At 50.2% G+C, this 15,874-nt stretch overlaps 2 protein-coding genes across 4 annotated transcripts in view; both read right to left on the bottom strand.

The window, feature by feature from the left end:
- Ppil2 (peptidylprolyl isomerase like 2) overlaps positions 1-1,662 on the bottom strand; it is a 30,018-nt gene extending 28,356 nt beyond the window's left edge. Inside the window, exon 1 of one of the 3 annotated variants that reach the window (XM_006993036.4) lies at positions 1,106-1,662. In XM_006993036.4, the coding sequence (XP_006993098.1) occupies positions 1,106-1,137 (32 nt within the window). In that variant the 5' untranslated portion in view covers positions 1,138-1,662. The remainder of the gene's footprint in view (positions 1-1,105) is intronic. The other 2 variants (XM_076548398.1, XM_042258965.2) reach the window with 2 other exon arrangements.
- Positions 1,663-4,476: 2,814 nt separating this feature from the next.
- On the bottom strand, positions 4,477-15,024 carry LOC102919338 (uncharacterized). The gene is made up of 7 exons (XM_006993038.4): positions 14,900-15,024; positions 14,525-14,779; positions 14,173-14,296; positions 11,403-11,611; positions 10,732-10,802; positions 10,394-10,498; positions 4,477-4,707 (listed from the first exon to the last, which is right to left on the bottom strand). The coding sequence occupies exons 2-7, from the start codon at positions 14,744-14,746 to the stop codon at positions 4,530-4,532; spliced, it is 909 nt and encodes a 302-aa protein (XP_006993100.1). The 5' UTR covers positions 14,747-14,779; positions 14,900-15,024; the 3' UTR covers positions 4,477-4,529.
- Between the last annotated feature and the right edge of the window lie 850 nt (positions 15,025-15,874).

Here is a 15,874-nt window from a genome sequence, read left to right on the forward strand (position 1 = left end):
CTGTAGAAATATCATGACAGAACTGCCACTCGCTTGACAACTGTCCATGACACTTCTGCAGAGTGTCAGACACACAACGGTAAGCACAACAGACAGAAAGATAAGGAGACAACTGGATTTACAGAAGATCTGACAATGAGAAAGAGCTAGGCTGGCCCTTTACAGAACAGCACTTACTGAGACTGGGGCAGGAGAAGCTGAATGTGTCCCCAAAAGGACACGCTAGAGAAACGTGTAATGAGGCGTGTGGCAGCAGAGAAGCAAGGGCAGTGGCTGAGTCGCAGAAAGTACTCTATATTTACCCTAAGTGTGGTGGGAAGTCGCTGGATGGTTTTGGCAGGAACCAGACATGACCTAACATAGTTCTGGTTGCCGTGTGCATGTTTCTACTGGTGTGTAAGGCTGAGAATTGTCTTCCGTCTACGTCTACGTATGGTAAAGTAGGGACTTACTATGTAACCACTGGGACAGGATGGGAATAGAGCAGGCTTAAGGTGTGAAAATTATCAAGAGTTCCCTTTCAGGCATACTAACTCTGAGAGCGCTACTGAGTTGACTTAAGAGCAGTAGAGATCCACTACTAGACCAGGTCACCCACTGAGAACCAGAAATGAAGGGGATACCCATCAAGTCTAGGACAAGGGAAGAAAGTCCAGCAAAGAGGAACGAGAAAAGAGAGGTCACTGACGCAGATAAAAACAAAGCGTATCTAAGATCCCACCAAGGGCCGGCTTCACTAGATTTGACAATACAGACGTGAAAGGCATCCTTGCAAGCACTTTGGGGTGAGGACATCGGACTACACCAGTTTCGAGAGACAAGCGCAGAAAATGGAGAGAACATGGAGCTTGGCCCGCTCGTCTTAAACCGTGGCCTGTGTGTAGACTAAGAGGCGAGAGCTAGGACGAAGTGGGCTGTCTGCGCGGGGCAGACAACCAAGGCCGGGGCAGAAGGGGAGGAGGTGGGGCAAACCCCAGACGGGAACGAGTCCGGTGGCGGCGGAGGCCGCGCGAGGGACGACACCGCGCCTGCAGGAACTGAGCTTCCGGGAGGAGATGACCCTCAGGATGGCGATGAGCTGGGACCAAAGGTGCTGCCAACTTACATCTTGTCCTTCTGGTGTTGTCGCTTCCCCATGGCGGCGACTAACCCAAGGCGACACCAGCAGACGATGAGACTCGGGCGCCTCCGCTTTCTCGACTACTTCCGGAGTTCGGCTCACCCGGTCCCGGAAGTTGGAATAAGGCATTCTGGGAACTGTGGTTTCCAGGTGCCCAGAGTGCATGCTGGGCGCGGCCACCCTGCGAGGCTGAGGCTTGCTGGCTGAGTCGAGTCCGCTTTTCCTGTCTCCCGTCAAACTGCGTTTCGACTTCTCAGAGACGTCTCTGGGCACTGCTTGGTTATTGCCCAGCTCATGCTGTGCCAGCCAGATCTGCTCAGACCTGCCCTCCCTTGTATCAAAGCCTCTCGCCCTCTCTCCTGGACCAGCGCCTGCGAAGGTGTGTCCACCCCACAGCTTACGAACCTCCTTTTCTTTGCTGTCCTTCGGCCCCTAAGTCCTCCCATCAGGTGGCAAGTGATAAAGCCCTCGGGTCCAGTCCATATATCTCCTCTGCTAGATCGTTCCCTGGGGGCCAGGTCCTTGTTCTGGCTTGTTTTTGCCTAAGGATACAGAGGACTAGGGGTATAATAAGCACAAACGCCTGAATTTCCCTTTTTTTTTTTTTTTCGGTTTTTTGAGACAGCGTTTCTCTGTGTAGCTTTGCGTCTTTCCTGGAACTCACTTGGTAGCCCAGGCTGGCCTCGAACTCACAGAGATCCGCCTGGCTCTGCCTCCCGAGTGCTGGGATTAAAGGCATGCGCCACCACCGCCCGGCCGAATTTCCCTTTTAAAGTGAGTGTGTGGTCAATTATGTGCCATGGCACGTGTGTGGAGCTCAGAGGACAAGACTCAGGAGTTGGTTCTCCTTGCAGCCTTGTGCAGCAAGTGCTTTTACCTGCGGAGCCAGGAAACCATCTCTCCGGCCCAAGCTTGTGGTTTTTATTTTTTATGTGCATTGGTGTTTTGCCTGCATGTATGTCTGTGTGAGGGTTGTCAGATCTCCTACGGGTGATGGGAATTGAACCTGACCCTTTGGGAGAGCATCCAGTGCCCTTAACTGCTGAACCATCTCTCCAGCCCCCCAAGCTTGTGGTTTTAAACACCGCTTATATGCTGATTCCCAAAGCAAACTACATGTCGAGTTCTTGTCTACATGTCTGATCAAAGAATTCTCAGATTCCCTGTCCTCAGTAGCAAATCTCCACTTTCATGCTAAAGGATGTGCTCCACACCCTATATCCTGACCTCCAACTGTTAGGTCTCAAACTTGGGACACACAGCTGAGGTGCCTATTTAACATATCAAAGTGGATGCCTGCCACCAGGTTTCCCCTGCATCCCTCAGTCCCTACCTGTCACAGGGGCCTCCTGGCTAGCATGCATGCCCTGTCCCCCCCCCCCAACACACACAAACTTCTCCAGCCCGGGGGCTGGGCTGCCCTTCCCGATATAGTCTAACCATTTTGGTTACCTGGCCTTTTCATCTGCTCTCTTTGAGCCTCCTGGCTGCTGCACCTGGTCCCCGTCTCCTCCTCGCCTTCTTGTATGGTTCAGGGTCATGTCACTCTGGACCCTCCCAGGTGTCTCTGCCTCTGGCTATGCTCTCCCTTTTATGTACAATAAACTTTTCCTCCACCACACCTAGGAGCAGCCATGTTCCTTTTTTTCTTCTTTTTTTTTTATTCACTACCCTGATAAGATGTTCAACCAGCCAAATTCCTATGTAACCAAGAAACCATTGGAAGCGCCCTAGCCTTGCAGTTTTGGGGACTATAAATAAAACATTCCTCCTGTGTTTAGGACTATTCTCTCAAACCCTGCTCTAGGGAGTTAACTGGTTCTGACAGGAAATAAATCTTATTCAAGCAAAAAACTTGGGTAATGGTCTTTACTCTCATAGAGTGGGATTAACAAGGACCACCATCCACCCATCGCCCAGAGACGGTCCCCTGTGCCTCTGCTCATGGCTTCTGGTTTCCAAATAAAACTCACCTCAAAAGATCTTTTAGCCCAGCATGGTGGCACACACCTGTAATACCAGCACTTGGGAGGCAGAGGCTGAAGGATCTCTGTGAGTTCAAGTTCTGCCTGGTCTATGTAGTGAGTTACAGCCAATCGGGAATATACAGTGAGACCTTGTCTCAAAAAAAAAGAAAAAAGGAAAAGAAAAGGAGAGAAGCTTCCTTGGCCAGCCTTATATCTCTCCCATAGTTTATCAAAATCTGTAATTATGTAGTAATTTTGCCTATGTTCTGATTTTTTTAATCTACAGTCCCAAGGAAAGTGTGGGTGTCAACCATGACTCAGTATCCTAATGTCCAGCAGTGACTGACATCTCACATGGAGAACAGGTTCTAAGGCCTGCATATGAGGTGACAATGAGAATTTTTGAAACTCAGAGAAGTACCAAGCTGGAAACTGACAGACCCACTCACTCTCTTCCAGGCAAAAACACCCACCAGAGTAGGCTTGTGTTTAGAGAATACATACAAGGAAAACATAATTCACTTGCAAGGAGAGAGAAACCCAAATCAATGGGGTCAGTCACCGGAGGGAAGAACAATATTCCCCACCCCATTCACTCAAAGTGCACGTAATGGAATTGCTTGTCAGAGTGCAAGGAAGGGGCCATCGCATGGCCTCTGCCTCCCACGTGCTGGGATTAAAGGCGTGCACCACCACCACTGGCTAAACACATACTGTACATCTTCTCTGCGGCCTTAGGCCCGGAGTTCAAGTTGGCTGTACCCCATTTGTTTTAGATAGAGGTACAGAGAGGATGTACGAGCCCCAGGGAGCTCCGCACCAGGATGCACTGTTATGGAGTAATCTCTCTGTATGCTGTGAAGATGTGTCTTTGCCAAGGCGCCTTCTGATTGGTTTAATAAAAGAGCTGACTGGTCATTAGCTAGGCAGGAAATATAGTCAGGACAGATAGACAGAGGATGCTGGGTGGAGTCTCAGGAGTCGTGAGAGGCACAGAGATAATCAAGATGAATGTGCTGTGTTGAAATAAAGAAGGTGGGGGCTGAGAGATGGCTCAGCAGTTAAGAGCACTGGCTGCTCTTCCAGAGGTCCTGAGTTCAATTCCCAGCAACCACATGGTGGCTCACAACCATCTGTAATGAGATCTGGCACCCTCTTCTGGCCTTCAGGCAGAACATTGTATACATAATAAATAATAAATCTTAAAAAAAGAAATAAAGAAGGTACCACCATGTGGCAGAGGGTAGATAAGAAATATGGGTTAATTTAAAATGTAAGAGCTAGCTAGTAACCAGCCTGAGCTATCAACCAAGGATTTACAATTAATAATAAGCCTCTGAAAGGTTATTTAGGAATGGCTGCCGAGACACAAGGAAAATTCGCCTATAATGCGCCTCTGTGGAAATTTATTCATTCCTGGGGCGTGGTCTGTAGGGAAGAGGTTACTCGCTCTTCTTGGTAAGGATGGACTCTGCACTGCCGGGCTCATTCTCTGGATCGTCTTTAGGTCTGGGTACAGGCTGGAACTTGAGTAGAACAGGCGGAGTGAAGATGGACGCTTTCACAACAGGAGATGGAGTCTCGTCAGTGTTGGAGGAGGGCTCACTGCAGGCTGCTGTCCTGCACGGGAAATGGTCGACACATACCCATGAAGTGGGCACCAGCACACACGGCTGCCAGACATACGTGTAATGAAGTCACAGGCCACGGCTGTCTCCCAAGATTTCTTCTAGAAATCTCTCCCGTGGAGTCTGCTCAGTGTTGTGTTATAGCACTCTGTGATTGTAGAAACTGCAACAGATCTAACTGCCTATCAGTGACACCTAGAGGACACAGTGCAGACTACCAGGGGGCTGTCCTGCTGCCGGTTAGGAGTGAATATGGCCAGGCGGAGGCAGAGGCAGGCGGATCTCTGTGAGTTCGAGGCCAGCCTGGTCTACAGAGCGAGATCCAGGACAGCTAGGGCTGTTACACAGAGATAAATATCTCTGTGTAATATAAATATCTCAAAAAAACAGATAAATAGCCGGGCGGCGGTGGCGCACACCTTTAATCCCAGCACTCGGGAGGCAGACCCAGGTGGATCTCTGTGAGTTCGAGGCCAGCATGGGCTACCAAGTGAGCTTCAGGAAAGGCGCAAAGCTACACAGAGAAACCCTGTCTCGAAAAACCAAAAAAAAAAAACAGATAAATAAATGAATGAATGAATGAACGAATGAATGAATAAATAAGTTTAAGAATAAATAAATAAATAAATAAGTGAAAATGTCCCAATAGCTGTTTTGTTTTGCTTTTGGGAGACTGGGCAGTCTCAAACTATGTGGTCCAGACTGGCTTTTAACTTGCAGCCAATCCTCCTGCCTCAGCCTCCCAGGGGTTAGGGTTACAGGAATGTACATGCAATCAGCCACCTGCCTGTCCAACCTTTCAACCCCCTTTGATCAGATCCATAGCTTCCTAACAGGCCACTTGGGTATCATTTTGTGAATACATGTTTGTAGCAATTTCCTCTAGATTGAAACATTTCCTCCTGGAGAGAGAAACTCATAAAACTCAAGAAAATTCCAAAAACTAATAAAAAAAAGTTGTAAGGAGCTGGACTGGCGTCAGTGGTGTACACCTTTAATCCCAACACTACCATGAAGTTTTTTTACAAAGTGTCTTTTCTTGATTAGCCTAACAAAAAAGGTAAGGCTCAGCCGGGCGGTGGTGGCACATGCCTTTAATCCCAGCACTCGGGAGGCAGAGCCAGGCGGATCTCTGTGAGTTCAAGGCCAGCCTGGGCTACCAAGTGAGTTCCAGGAAAGGTGCAAAGCTACACAGAGAAACCCTGTCTCGAAAAACCAAAACAAACAAACAAAAAAAAAAAAAAATAAGGCTCAGTAGGACCCTCTCTGGGAGTATATAATCCCACATCTAGCAAGGCTGGGACAGGAAGGTCACAAGTTCAAGGTCAGACTGATGAACTTCCTGAGATCCTGACTCAGAAGCCAAGACAGGGTCTAGGGTGTGGCTCTGCCGTAGGTCGCTTACCTAGCACACACACAGCCCTGTAGTCAAAGGACCTTTGCTTTGGAGACAGTTTCCCAGGTGTCAACCAAGCTCAAACCCCCAGTCACTGAATCTGAGAACTTTTTATAGTTCAAGACCTATCTTGAAAGGATAGTCTTTAATCCCAGCGCTCATGAGGCAGAGGCAGGTGGATCTTTGTGAGTTTGAGGCCAGCCTGGCTACAAAGTGAGTTCCAGGACAGCTAGTGAAACCCTGACTCAAAAACAAAAAAGGAAAGTAGAAAAGAAGATATTTGCAAACTGCATTTGATAAGAGACTTGACTCCACCACCTAAAAAGATGTTAGAAAAACCAAGGAGGTCTGGAGAAGTTACTCATCGGTTCAGAGCATGTACGGACTGTTCTCACAGTGGACCTGAGTTCTGCTCCTGGCACCTGAGTCAGGTGACTCACATTTCAACCCAGCTCAAGAGAAATCTGATGCCTCTGGCTTCTTCAGGCACCCATACGCACAAGCACATAACCACACAGAGATAGATATCCATACATATAGTTGTAAAAAAATCTAGGCCAGACAGTGGTGGTGTACACCTTTAACTCCAGTGCACAGAGGTGGGTGGATCTCTGTGAGTTTGAGGCCAGCCTGGTCTACAGAGTGAGTTCCAGGACAGCCCGGGCTACACAGAGAAACCTGCCGATGACTACATGTTAACACTGACCATTCTCAGAGCCTCTAAGAAAATTGAGTGTGTGCAAGTGCGCCACAGCATGCGTGTGGAGCTCAGAGGACGCTTGCAGGAGTCAGCTCTCTCCTTCCACCGTGATCTTTCTCAGGGAGCAAACCCAGGGTCATCCAGGCTCAGCAGCAAATACCTTTTCCCACAGAGCCAATTGTGGTGGCGTGAATGAGCCTAGAGGTTTGTGTGTTTGAATTCTTGATCCCCAGTTGTTAGAACTGTTTGGGAAGGACTAAAAGGTGTGTCAGAGGGGTGGATTTGGGGTTCCAAAAGCCTTCAGCCATCCTCAGTGTGTTCCCTGCTTCCTGTTTGTGGATGGGGCTCTGAGCTCTCCACTGCTGTCCTCATTCCAGGCTGGCCTTCCTGCTGCCCTTCTCCCTGCCGTGACGGTGGTGGACTCCTGTCCCTCTGGAACCAGAAGCCCCAAATAAACCTTTCCTTTTATAAGTTGCCTTAGTCGGGGTTGGGGATTTAGCTCAGTGGTAGAGCGCTTGCCTAGCAAGCGCAAGGCCCTGGGTTCGGTCCTCAGCTCCAGAAAAAAAAAAAAAAAAAAAAAAAGTTGCCTTAGTCATGGTGTTTTATCATGGCAATAGAAAAGTAACTAATATTCCAGCCCTGAATCAGACACTAAATGTGTGGGTCATGTGCTAGGAAAGAGTTAAAAAGCGAGCCTAGGGCTGAAGTGCAGCTCCATGGTGAACTGGCCATATGCACAGTCCTGGATTCCGTTCTCAACAATAACAGCACACACAGTCATGCTCACACAAAGAATTTGGTAATGCTTCCATAGTTAAAAAGAGGCACTTCTGGGTTGGGGATTTAGCTCAAGGCCCTGGGTTCGATCCTCAGCTCAAAAAAAAAAAAAAAAAAAAAGGCACTTCCTTTAATCCCAGCACTTGGGAGGCAGAGGCAGGCAGATCTCTTGTGAGTTCCAGGCCAGCCTGGGCTACAGAGCGAGATCTAGGACAGGCACCAAAATTACATGGAGAAACTCTGTCTCAAAAAACAAAAAACAAAAAACAAAAAAAAATTTTAAAAAAAATAAAATACATTCTCTCAATGGGGCTGAAGAGACGGCTCTGTGGTTGGGAGCACTGGCTGCTCTTCCAGACCTTGCCAGCACTCACATGGCAGCTCACAACTATCTGTAACTCCAGTTCCAAGGGATCCACCACCCTCATACAGGCAAGCCAATGTACATAAAACAAAAATAAATAAAACATTTGAAAAGAAGAAGAAGAGGAAGAAGAAGAAGAAGGAGGAGGAGGAGGAGGAGGAGGAGGAGGAGGAGGAGGAGGAGGAGGAGGAGGAAGAAGAAGAAGAAGAAGAAGAAGAAGAAGAAGAAGAAGAAGAAGAAGAAGAAGAAGAAGAAGAAAACCTTGACAGTACAATTCTCAATTTATTTTGGACTTTTGATGGCTCCATAGCACTCAATCTCAGGGTGTACATCTCTCAGCTATAAAGAAGCCTAAGACATAAAGGTTTGCTTGTTTGTAAGTCACTCTGGAGAACTCACTCTGTGAGAATCTGTGATTCCCTTGTGTAAATCACCTGAACGGTACAATGGTACACACCAGTACTCCAAAATACCCAGAGTATTGAAGCTGAATGATCACTTGAGTCCAAGACTTCCAAAACTGCCTGGACAACATATAAAAAAGGCAAGGGCAGGAGGAGACACAAGGTGGCTCAGGAGGTCAAGCCTGATGACCTGAGTTCAATCTCCAGGTAAAAGGAGAAAACTGCCTCCTTGCAAATTGACCTCTGACCTTCACACAATGTGCCTCCCCACACACAAAATAAATATGCAAAAATACAGGGAAAATCATCTGAACTCATTTATTACTTCTGGGGATGTAAAGAAAGTGATCCCTTTTTTGCCAGACTTACAAAACTAAAACCATGGCCTCAGTGGAACCCTGAGCCCCAAGGTTGCCTGGGAGGGGAGCCAAGACTGCTGGAACTTGCTACCCTTCCACATAGCTAAGAAAACAGGAGCCCCAGATTCTAGGAGAGACCATGCTTCAAAGGAACAGGCAGGGAGTGACAGAGAAAGACACCCTACATCCTTTTCTGGCTCCTGTGTGCATGCACAAGTATGTATACATTCACACAGATACATACACACAAATGATAACTAGATATAGCAGCCTCCAAAGGGCAAAATTGTGATGCTGGGTGGTGGTGGCACACACCTTTAATCCCAGCACTTGGGAAGCAGAGGCAGGTGGATCTCTGAGTTCGAGGCCTGTCTACAGAGTGAGTTCCAGTCAGCCAGGACTGTTACACAGAGAAACCCTGCCCCACCCCCAAAAACAAGGCAAAACTATGAAGACAGTGAAAAAGATGGGTGATTTAAAGCTAGGCAGATGGCCCAGTGCCTGCCACAGAGGCAAGAAGACCTGACTTCACGTTCCCAGCATCCACTTAAAAAGCCAGGCACTGCAGTGCATGCCTACAGTACTAGAGCTGAGGACAGTGATAGGTGGATGCCAGGAGCTCACTGACCAGCCAGCCCAGTCAAATTAATAAGTTACAGATGCACTGAGAAACCCTGTATCAATAATAGCAACAAAAGGTGGAGAGTGATGAAGACCTTCAACATTCTGGCCTCCATACACATGTGCACAGACCAACATCAATACATAAATATAGTACATGTATGTATACACACACACACACACACACACACACACACACACACACACACCAGTGGTTGTCAGGAGTTTAGGAAAGGAAAGGATGAATAGGCAGAACACAGAGATTTTTCTCCCCTTAAGACAGGGTCTCACGTAGCCAAGGCTGGCCTTACACTGACTATATAAGCAGAGATGGCCTTGACTTTCTGGTCCTTCTGCCTCCACCGCCAAGCTGTGATTACAAGCTACATCTCTGGCTCTATAAGTGATTTTTAACAATCCATATTTTGTGAACCCTGTAGCGCAATATGATCTCAAGGCAACCCCTTAGTTGCTTCCTTTCAGCTGAGCCTGGGTTTGGCCGATCATTGACGGCTTCTACCACTGCAAACACTGATTACATGTGAGGTTCTGGAAGTGGAAGGAATATCATGAACTTCTGCCTTTGAGCACACTATCACGGCACCACAACAGAACCTAGCATCCAGGTCACAGGACCTGTGAGAGAGACAGGGACCCCAGCACTGGAACAGAGCCCAGGGGTCCAGGTCACAGTGCCTGTGAGAGACAGGGACCCCAGCACTGGAACAGAACCCAGGGTCCAGGTCACAGTGCCTGTGAGAGACAGGGACCCCAGCACTGGAACAGAGCCCAGGGGTCCAGGTCACAGTGCCTTTGAAAGACAGGGACCCCAGCACTGGAACAGAGCCCAGGGTCCAGGTCACAGTGCCTGTGAGAGACAGGGACCCCAGCACTGGAACAGAGCCCAGGGTCCAGGTCACAGTACCTGTGAGAGAGACAGGGACCCCAGCACTGGAACAGAGCCCAGGGTCCAGGTCACAGTACCTGTGAGAGAGACAGGGACCCCAGCACTGGAACAGAGCCCAGGGGTACGGATGGCAAAGGTACAGATACTCACCAGGGGAAGCCAGGGCAATGAAGCTTGTGTGCACTGTTTCCTGCCAAATATGAGAAATGGAAGCCTCCAGGGTTGAGGACCAAGGGGGTCAGATCGACCATGTGGCTGTAAGATAGGGAGAAACGGATGTTGGCGGTGGGTCCATCCATAGCATCAGCACGCTTATCTATAACACAGTCCAAGGGTACCATCACAGGCCAAACTTGTGGAAATAAGCACAATCACCACCCAAAATCATGAGAATTAAGAGGCTGAGACAAAATAACCATCAAGTCTGGCACTCAAGGTGTTCCCCAAATGCTTTTTGTTTCCTTCAAGATGAGTAAAATCCTGTCCACCTCTTTGAAGTTGATGAAAGACCATTCCAGTTTAATTTCATTTCAGATCTTGAAATATCCAGTTTCTCCATCTACAAGAAACAAAGAAAACCTCAGGAGAGAGTGGAAACTGCACTTTTCCACGCAGAAAAGCAATCCCTACACAGGAAGCAGGAGTTGATTTCAGGGGTAGAGAAGATGGTGTCAGGGAACTGAGGAAGCCCTATCGCCAAGGCAAGGGCTACAGGGAAGGGGAGGGGGAGGGCTGCCGGGGAAGGGGAGGGCTGGGTGGGGGAGGGGAGGGGGAGGGCTGCTGGGGAAGGGGAGGGCTGGGTGGGGGAGGGGAGGGGGAAGGGCTGCCAGGGGAAGGGGAGGGCTGGGTGGGGGAGGGGGAGCAGAGGAGGAATAACACCCGAGAGAAAGGCAGGAATGGGGATAAGATGTGAGAAAGTCTCTGGTTTTCCTCCTATTCTTGGGGACATCCCAAGTGGACAGGAGGTTGAACTCTGTGCCATTCGCCTCCACTGCGGACCTCGGCCAGGGCAGCCAGGCCCTCTTGTCTGTTGGACCTGCTGCTGGTTCACACCCAAAGCCTGTCTGAGGGGAGCCGAGATCTGAGGACCACTGCTTGGCCGGGACGGGAGAAGAGAAGATCCACTCCCAGCACTAGAGTAGAGCATGTTCCCACTGACCTGCTTGCCAGACAGTGTAGGAAAGGGGCCGAAGACCCTGGGCATAGTGTAAACAGAGGGTGATGTGGCCACTACAGAGGCCATGGTGGTGACAGGCGTCGGTGGCAGCGGTGGTAACGGAGCTGGCAGCAGACACGGAGAGGTTGCCTGGTCTCGGAAGAGGATAGGGTCTTTCTTTCGTTTCAGCTTCCTCCTCCTCCTCTTGGCACCTTCATCAAAGGGTGTAGTGAGTACTCACACCTTGGGCAGTAGGACCCAAACACAGCAACACACGGTTGCAGGATGTCTCTCCAGCAAAGGAAAGCCTGTTCAGGCTTTTTAGAAAATCCTGGGCCACCACTGACAGGTGCCAGCAGGCATTATCTCACCAACTACCCAACACCTTGGAGAAAGGATCCAAAATCAATTTCTTCTCTCTCTCTCTCTCTCTCTCTCTCTCTCTCTCTCTCTCTCTCTCTACCTCTCCCCTCTTCTCTCCCCCTCCTTCCCCCCTTCAACAGGGTCTTACATATCCTAGGCTGGCCAGTCACAGCAGCTGAACATCTCCTTAAATTTGTGATCTTCCTGCCTCCAACCTCCGGGTTGCTAGGACTATATGTACACAGTTCACGTGGTGCTTGGGATTACACTCAGGACTTCATGTGTGCTAGGAGAGCATTCTACAGCTCTACTTTTACCTCTTACAGCCAGAGCCACACCCCTATCTGCACAAGGACAGGCAGAATCCATGCCAAGATGTCTAACTTTAAGGGTACAGTTTTGAAGGCGTGACGGAGTGAACCAGCCCTGTAGGCAAGGGCTGTGGAAGACGAGTCTGCCAACACCAGCAGGATATCCAGGCCCCAGACGGGAGCCCTCGGCCTGCAGCCAAGCCTCAGAGGCACGTGGGGCGGAAAAGGGACTGCTTATAAAAGAAAACCCACAGTGAGGTCATGCAAAGGTGGACAGTGACACCTGGCAGGACCCTGAGCCAGGCCCTGCTCCACTTTTAGGTCTTATGGACGGCAGTGAATGGGTCTGGAGAGTACATCTGAATATTAACACATACCTCATACAGCCCATCAGAAGAGTTCATTAGCTGGCTGTGGGGGTTATGCCTGTGATCCCAGAATTTAGGAGATAGAGGCACACACGTACAACAAATGTAATAGGAAGGTTGGAGAGATGGCTCAGTGGTTAAGAGCACTCACTCACTGCTCTTGCTGAAGACCTGCATTCAGATCCCAGCACCCATGTCAGGTGGCTCACTGGACCATGTGCTCACCTCAACAACCTGTCACTCCAGCTGCAGGGGACCCAGTGCCCTCTTCGGGCTTCCACATGTATCTGTACAAGTACATGGAATACATGCATGCACACACACATGCACACACTAAATAAAGTGCTTAAAATTTTTAAAATAAATGTTAATAGAAAAATAAAAGGGGAGGGGCTAAGGAACTGACTCTGTTGATAAAGTACCTACATTACAAGCATAAAGAGCTGAATTCAAAGCTGAATTAAAGGTGGTGGCACACACCTTTAATCCCAGCACTCTGGAGGCAGAGGCAAGTGGATCTCTGAGTTTGAGACCAGCTTGGTCTACAGAGTGAGTTCCAAGACAGCCAGGATTGTTACACATGAAAAAGAAAAAAAGAAAGATCTGAGTTCAGGTCCCCATCGCCTACAGAAAACATAGGGCAGGGCAGCACACACCAGTGATCCATCTGGGGATGGATGCAGACAGATGCCTGAGGCTTGCTGGCCGGCCAGCCTACCCAAATCAGTGAGCTTCAGATTCAGTGAGAAACCTCGTGTCAAAATATAAAGGGGAGAGTGAGGGCAGAGAGGCAGATGCACTGGTGCACGTCTCTAGTCCCAGCCAGGGGGTCTCTGTGAATTTAAGGCCGGTCTGGTCTACATACGAGTTAGTTCCAGGCTGGCCAGAGGTATATAGTGAGACCCTGTCATAAAAGGAGGAGGAGGAGGGAGGGGGAGAAGAGGAGGAGGAGGAGGAGGAGGAGGGAGGGGGAGAAGGAGAAGAGAAGGAGAAGAGGAGGAGGAGGAGGAGGAGGAGGAGGAGGAGGAGGAGGAGGAGGAGGAAGGGGCCAGCAAGATGGCTCACTGGGTAAGATCACTTGCTATGCAAGCCTGACAACCTGAATTGAATCTCCAGATCCCACAGTGGAAGAACTGACCCCTGCAAGTTATCCTGACTTCCACATGTGTGCCTTACACACATACTCGTGTATGCACTATACACACACAACAATAATAATATTTTGTTTTAGAGCCAAGTGTGGTGGGCACACACTTTTATATTTTTGGTTGTGAGCCTAGCCTTTAACGACTGAGCCATCTCTCCAGCCCAGGCGCACACTTTCAATCCCATCACTCTTTGAAGGCAGAGGCAGGCACATCTCTGCGATTTTGAGGCTAGCAGGACTCCAGAATGAGACCCTGTCTCAAATAAACGGATAAATTGTTTTAATTAAGACACATCTTAAGGCCATGATTAAAGGCGTCTGCACCCCACCCCGACCCCCTCAGTAGTCAGCCTCTAAATTAGCTCATCTTGCTAGATGTGCCCTCCTTCCTGCTCGCATTAAACATGATCCGAGAGGGGTAAGTCCAACCTGGAGAGTACGGATGGGCACCGCACTTGCACCTAAGATGTCAACAACCTAAGCTTGACATACACTGAGATGTTGATGGGAATTGAAATGGGAGGGGAAGCACTTGCCCTGGGCTCAGATTCCCAAGGCTCACACCTTCATTACTTGAGCCTCACCCTGGGAATACAGGTGTACACGGTTGATGCGCCTCTTCAGCTGCTCCAGGCGCTGATGCATCTCCAGGGCACCCATGCTGTTGCACTGGTTCAGTTCTCCCTGGACAGCGCAGACAAACTTTGCCTGCAATAACAATTGTAGAAAGGCGGGAAGCAAGAAGAGAGTCGCTTGCCTGCTCTGTCCCCAGGCTTGGCATCCTTGGCTTCAGAAAGACCCTTCTGGCTGCCCCAAGCCCCCCACACACACCCCGCCCTAGGGGACCTCCCCATCCATCCCTCAGTCAAAGCCCCACCCTCAATGCTCCACCCTAAGAAACAGCAAGTGGAGATGGGGGCCTCCCGCAGCCCGCACCCAGAGGCAGGAGAGGAGCCCGCGCTGCTCGATCTCAGTCTGCTTGCCCTTGCGCACGACCCTCTCCGCCAGCGCTGGGTTGCGGTCCAAGGAACGGAAGAGACGGCGCAGCGCGCGCTCGGTGTAGGTCGCTGCTTGCCTCTCGAAGTCGTCCTCGGAGATGAGCTGGCAGAAGGTCACATTCTGGGGGAATTCGTTGTCGTACTCGTCCAGGACTTCCATCGAGAGGGACTGCTGGTGGTGAGCAGATGCTGCCTGGGGGTGGAGCGGCAGTCGGGGCAGGGCTCCTAGGGCAAGGAGACCCCCCCCCGAGGGCTAGAACTGAGGTCCCGAAAGGTGACAGGAGCCCATTGGGGCGGGGACGACAGGACGCACCCACTCTTTCCCTACAGCGGCGGGGCAGACTCCAGTTCTCCAGACAACCCGGCCCCCTCCAGGTCTACCCCCGGGAGTGCTTAAGGAGTTAGGGGGCGGGGCCAGCGCCAGTACACGCGACAATGCCCACCTCTCCGAGCATGCGCGCTGGTGTGCTCCTCCTCCTCCCCACCCCTCCTGACCACTGGAAGTACCCAGGTACCCTGGGGATTTTGACCTCCTTCTGAGCGGTGGTCCCCTCCAAAGCACACAGCCTTCTCCCGGTTTTTCATTCCCTCCCAACCCTGCCTTACCAGTCGGCCCTGGTAATTGAATCTGGCTTCCAGTTCACCGAGGCAATATCCAAAAGGACTTCCTTCTGCCCCCAAAGCGCTTTAGCTTTGGCTTTTGCACCCTCTCAGTTTTCTGTCCTGCTCTGCAGATCATGTCCTGATCTCCCCTTCACGACCACTTCTTTTTTGTTGTTGTTGTTGTTTTTTGAGACAAGGTCTCACTGTGTAGTTCTGGCTGTACTGGAAACCACTGTGGTCCAGGCTGATCTTGACGTCTGCTAGTCTCTGCCTCCAGAATGAAGGGATTAAAGGTGTATGACAGCATGCTCGGACCCATGACCACTCCTTCGTTCTGTCTTGATGTCCTCCTGTCCTTTCGTCCTCCTGTCCTTTCCTTCTTGCCCCTCTGAAATGCTACATTTCTAAAAGTTGTCTTCGCCTGCCTCTTGACAGTCATCCTAAGTCCTCCAAGGCCCAGCCCTCCCTGGAGTCCAGGCCCACACCCAAGATATGAACAAGTGAGAATTCCTGGGCATCCCAGGAGGGACCGGCTGCACCAAGAGCTGCTGGCCCTCATCTCTAGCTACTAAGGCGGGTGGATGCCAACTGCTGCTTCACCATCAAAGCCCTCCATCACGCCTGAGACCCGTACCTGTACCCGAGCAGCTCCCCTATGGGGGACAGGACTTGTACAGCTGGAGTA

The sequence above is a fragment of the Peromyscus maniculatus genome, chromosome 12 (assembly GCF_049852395.1).
Source record: "Peromyscus maniculatus bairdii isolate BWxNUB_F1_BW_parent chromosome 12, HU_Pman_BW_mat_3.1, whole genome shotgun sequence".
Taxonomy (NCBI): domain Eukaryota; kingdom Metazoa; phylum Chordata; class Mammalia; order Rodentia; family Cricetidae; genus Peromyscus; species Peromyscus maniculatus.

What these genes read in the sequence shown, in the direction of transcription:
- LOC102919338 (XM_006993038.4), bottom strand. Translation starts at nt 14,746, where the DNA reads ATGGAAGTCCTGGACGAGTACGACAACGAATTCCCCCAGAATGTGACC. An exon ending in CTTTCATCAACTTCAAAGAG is followed by an intron (nt 10,499 to 10,731) that starts GTGGACAGGATT and finishes CCTATCTTACAG; the next exon opens with CCACATGGTCGATCTGACCC. An exon ending in CATTGCCCTGGCTTCCCCTG is followed by an intron (nt 4,708 to 10,393) that starts GTGAGTATCTGT and finishes TTTCCCGTGCAG; the next exon opens with GACAGCAGCCTGCAGTGAGC.